General features: G+C 37.2%; 1 protein-coding gene across 1 annotated transcript in view; it reads left to right on the plus strand.

Moving 5' to 3' along the window:
• Positions 1-2,289: 2,289 nt before the first annotated feature.
• Positions 2,290-5,629, plus strand: part of LOC119569203 (cAMP-responsive element-binding protein-like 2) — a gene marked incomplete at its 5' end in the record, with an annotated part of 5,184 nt that continues 1,844 nt past the window's right edge. Inside the window, 2 exon segments of the mRNA XM_037917473.1 lie at positions 2,290-2,365; positions 2,503-2,624. Coding sequence (XP_037773401.1) covers positions 2,290-2,365; positions 2,503-2,624 — 198 coding nt within the window.

Below are 5,629 nucleotides of genomic sequence, written 5' to 3' on the forward strand. Positions count from 1 at the left end.
TGATTAGTTCTGCTGTTATTTCATCTATTCCCGGGCTCTTGTTATTCTTTAATCTTTTATGGCTTTTATAACTTCGTCTAGCAGTGGCTGTGGTTCATCTTCGCTGTCATTGAGTCTAATTAATGTTGTTGTTAGATCTTTATCTTTTTGTATAGGTTGGAACAATATTGATTCCATCTATCTTTGACTTCTTTTCCATCACATAAAACAAGTCCATCTTCAGTTTTGATAGTGTCCATTGTAGGTTTAAATTTTCGTGTGATGTTTCGTACTCCTTGGTAGAGTTCTTTAGTTGTCTTATTGATAGAACAGTTTTCAATTCTCTGGCAATGTTCATTTAAATATTTTTCCTAATCTTGTCGCAATAATCTTTGAATTTTTGTATTTTGTTTTTTGTAAATTACCTTTTCAACTGGATTATTGATACCCTTTGATTTTAGGCATCTTCTTGTTTCAATTTCACTTAGTGTTTTTTCAGATATCCAGGGGGAATTTGTCTTTTTCTTTTTGGCGATAGTTTCTTAAGCAGCACTCAGCAAGAGTTCTTTTCCTTCTTCCCACAACTCATTTGGTGTTTTATCATCTTCACATTGATTGAGTATTTCAAATTTGTTTGACACTGTAATTTTGTAATTGTTATCAAGAGTTTTGTAGTTGAGCTTTAGAGGTGGTGTTGGACGCTCCATCTTTTTGAGTCTTATTTTAATGTCGATAGTTAGTAGTTGGTGGTCACTGTTGCAGTCGGCACCAGGTCTTGTCGGCATTTTTTATGCAACTTTTCAATTTTGGTTCAGCACAATGTAGTCAATTTAGTTGTTTGTTCTTTTGTCTGGTGAAAACCACGTGTACAAGTGTCTTGGGTGTTGTTGGAACAATGTATTTGCTATAACTAGATTATTTGTACTACAGAATTCAATAAAATCTTTACCTCTTTCATTTATATCTCCAAGGCCGAATTTTCCACAGGTGTCATTTTTTAGATCATTTTTTCCTACTTTGGCATCTCTGTTAGAGATTGTGTCTAAAGTATCTTGGAGAGTGTTATAAAAATTTTCCATTCTTCATCACTTGCAATGTTGGTTGGTGCATAGCATTGTATAATACTAATGTTATGAGGTTTTGCTTGTATTCTGACTTTTAAAATGCGATCATTTATTGGGCTGTACCCAATTAGTGCATTTGCAGTTTTTTTCGTGAGAATCATAGCAACTCTGTGACTATAATTTCCTTCTTCTTTTCCAGAAAAAAGAACTGTCTTGTTTCTTTAGTTTTGAAACTTCCATTACTTTTCCAATTGGTCTCACTTATTCCTAGTATTTGAATGTTGTATCTATCCATTTCGTTACAGACAGTATGTAATTTACCCATCTCTTTCATTTTCCTTACGTTCCATGTTCCAATTTTTAATGTGTTTCTTAATTGGACATGTTTTCTTTATCTTCTTTGTCTTCCAGATGCATATTTAACATTGTCAGCCTGGTTGCCCACTGAATAACGCGCCCCTTGATAACCCACGCGACGGGCGATGTGGTATGAATTATCATTTCTGTATTTAATCATTGGTGTAGAGGTTTGTCAGGAGAAAAGAAAAGTTGAGTGGAATCCCCCAGGCTCCTTCTCAACTCGCAGTCTCCAACTAACTAGGAGGAACTATCTCTGCCGCTTTAAAACAGTTACACTGTAATACGCCAGAAATATTATTTGGTGAAACCAGTAATCAGTAGAACTGAAGGTGTTTTCACCAGATATCCACTGCCCTGCTGCCGACAGTTTCACCGCAACCCTGGTATAGGGAGCTAATAGGGTGCTATCCTTGTTCAAGGGAACCCCAGGGTGCAGTTTATTGTCTTACCCAGGACAAGGTGTATATATAATATATATATATATATATATATATATATATATATATATATATGTATATATATATATATATATATATATATATATATATATATATATATATATATATATAATTTTTTTCATTTTTTTTTCTTTATAAGGGAAGTCCTTAGGCTGCATTCCTTCTCTGCATTCCAACCAACCAATCCTATATACCAGGCCCCGAGTATCACTGGAAATCTAGAGATATAACTTTATATACATTACCCAGCATAGTCAGAAATTACACTCAGGAAATGTAATAAACCAAAAGAGTCTATCATCATCAAAGATATAGTGTGTAAAATCTGGAATTCATTATCATCTCTGCATTACTTGTACGAAAGATATTTATATACTATGCTGTAATTGTCCTTTTGGTTTTCTGCATTGTTTTTTTTTATCTTTCAGGGCAGCAAGCGGGAAGGCACCAAGAGAGGAAGGAAACCTGGACGCAAAGCCAAGTCTGATATGAAGGCCAAACTAGGTATTACAGTCACCTGTTACTGAATTTGAACATAACTTTAATATCATGTTCTCAAATGATGCTCTGGTCTGTCCAGTCATTTAGAGAATGTTATTTCTTGCATTTGCATGATACATAATATTAATAATTTTATGCAGAACGGAGTCGGCAGAGTGCTAGAGAATGCCGTGCACGTAAAAAGCTGCGATACCAATATTTAGAAGAACTTGTTGCAAATCGTGAGAAGGCTGTGTTTGCACTTCACAGAGAATTAGATCAGGTATGTTAGCTGCCAGATACTATCTCATATCTATTGACTCCCCCTAGCCCCATGTCTGCTGTTGTGGGGGGGGGGGGGAGGTTGCATAGGAGATGGAGACTGAAGCCTAATGTTGGGGATGACCCCCTACCTTGGGCTTTAGTCCTCACCTCAACCAATTTTGCATGGTCTTTCCTTCTCCCCCTTTTCCTTCTCTTCTTCAATCCCTTCTTATATCAACATCATAAGGTGTAAGAGCCATGCTTGAAAGGCAGAGAGGCTCGCTTTGTGTCAGTCTTAAGGGTTTTCCTTTAAGTTAAGTGTCTAGCCCTTTCCCCTCATAGGGACTATTTCTCTTCCCCACATATTTCAATAATGATTATTTTGTACACTTTTGCCTTTTTATTAACTAGCCTATCTGAATATGACTACTTGGTTCCCTGCCTTTCTTCTGATCATTGCCTCGACCACTGCTACTCCTACCCTTTCCTTGATGTTTACTGTCAACTTGATCCACTCCAAATCATCCACCCAGAACACATCCCTTCATCTCTCCCAATATCTCATTTACAGTCTACTTCATTTTCTGTCCCTCCTCCCTTATTACTACTCTCCATCGGTTTTGTCTTTGTCTCCTTTTTCTCTTGCCCTCATTCTTCTGTTACTCCCACCTTTTGAGTACACTTTAGCCCAGCCAAATGGGATTGATTCTTTTTGATTCACCCTACAGTTCCTTGCTCTGACATCAATACCTCCAAAAACAAATTGGCATAGTTTCCCTTGGCAGGTGTTTGATTGTTCATGGCTTGTAATAGATACATCTGAGTCAGGCTTGTGTTTTATCTACTCTGAGTGACCTTACTGGCAAACCCATTCCTGCCCAGCCTCACTCCTTTCTTAACCCAAAACTGACGGGCATGGCATGTTCGTACATGCCATGCCCATTGTGAATTTATTTTATTAATTGTTCTTACATGTAGATGGCTCCACTTGTACTAAGTCACCAATGAGCCAATTATGAGTACTACCTGTCTCACCTGTTTTCCATTTTCATTGATTTTTGAAAATATTTTATGTTATCTTATACTGCAGTTACTAATGGCAATAGCATTACAGCAATTATCATGACTATGATAAAAATAACACCATTGATATTCACAGCATTAGTTAAAGAATTGTTTTTCCCGCAAATTCTAGGAAAGGTGAAATTGGGTAAGGTCACAAGGTCGACTAACTGACTCCTTTGTGGCAAAGCACAAGCAGAAACATCTATGTGCAGAGAAATTTTACAAAAAAATTCTAAAATGGACATAGCCTTTGGTTAATTTTCCGAAAATGACAACCGGGTCTTCCCTGACAATATTTATATCATCAGATTTGTTTTTATGTGATGAGAACGAATCTGATGATCATTTCTATTGCATTCTCCAGCGACAATCTTGATGTGATTTGATAAGTCCCGATAGCAGGGGAGGGCATGAAGTAGATCAGGGAAATTGTGGGGTAAAACAGGCTGAAATAAGAGGAAAAGAGAACAGAAGTGTGTAAAAAAAAAAAGCACAAAAAACGCTTAAAATCAGACAGTAAAACTCTACGGATGTTGCCGCCAGCTTTCAAAGCCAATGCACCAACTCAAAAAAACTCTAAGGGAACCAAACCCACTGTTCGGCAAAAATCTACGGGATTCCACATCCCCCATGGTAATTGTACACTGCGTCCTAACCAATAAACCAACCTAACCTTAACCCTGTGGGATTTATACACCACGATCTATTTATTCCCTATATATATATATATATATATATATATATATATATATATATATATATATATATATATTCACTTACCTTTATATCGTGAAACACTGAACGTTTCTTCACTTCCGTCTATGGTCACAATTGCTTGGTTTCGAATCACTTTTTTTTTCATTTGATGGGTTCAAAAAAAAAAAGTGATAGAGACCAAATCTATTTGTCCTGTATATCCACAAAAGGGCTTTAAAAATGACCCGGAATCGATGCAGCACTGGAAATGAAACATTTTTCACCGGCGCTTCTCGATGTAATGGCATTGTTGGCCTGTCAAATCTCCTGGTGGCAAAACGCGCCACAGAATAGCATAAATACTTACCAAAACACGTAAATGAAGTATAATAAAAGTAAAAGAACACATTAAATACATGAATTGGAGAAAACGGACACTGATAATTACAAAATATTCGTTCTCACAAGCGCGTAGCAATACAAGGACTACTTGTAGATTGCAATAATGAGTTACGCTTCACATTTGTTTTGATTCTTGCGAGGTAAGCATGGAAGGGACTTAGAAAATGAAGGGGCGATCTTCTCTCTTGTCTGTCCTATATCTCCCTTATTTTCGATTTGCACACTTTTTGCCATAGATGAAAAGTGTCTTAGTTTTCATCAAGGTAACCACTCCATACACTTATTTTACTGTATGTCCGGTTGCCATGCACGGAAAATTTTCCTAGTTTTTTCTTGGTGATATTGGGTTAATATTTGTACTGGAGCTTTTTTTTTTTTTTATCTCCCTGGCTGATTGGTTGGACTGTGGAAATGACCTGCTTGTCTGCCTCACTGACTATGATTTAGTGCTAGTACAGTGTTACACTATACCTCCCAGAGGTTGCCAGAAGCCTTACACCAATATTGCCAAGAATACTTTATGTAGACATGACTTCCCCCATGAAATTTATATTGGCAGAGTCATGCCCTGTCTGATCATACTGACCCATTTCCCATCAATGTCTGAAACATTGGGGTTTTGGCCACCCTGCCAAGCACTATCACACCACAGTTCCGCTGCCTTCTATGTGCCTAACCTATTCATAAACGTTTCAATTGCTCTGTACAATCACACAAGTGTGCCAGTTGTTATGACTCATAAATATGTTTTTTAGGAGTTGCCTTGCCTACAAGTTTGAGTATGAGGTAACAGTTCTCAGATTCAAACTAGGCCTCACTTCCAAAGGGGAAGCTTGTTGGCAAGGTTTTTCTCTTGTTACC

The sequence above is a fragment of the Penaeus monodon genome, unplaced genomic scaffold, assembly GCF_015228065.2.
Source record: "Penaeus monodon isolate SGIC_2016 unplaced genomic scaffold, NSTDA_Pmon_1 PmonScaffold_13343, whole genome shotgun sequence".
NCBI classification, from domain to species: domain Eukaryota; kingdom Metazoa; phylum Arthropoda; class Malacostraca; order Decapoda; family Penaeidae; genus Penaeus; species Penaeus monodon.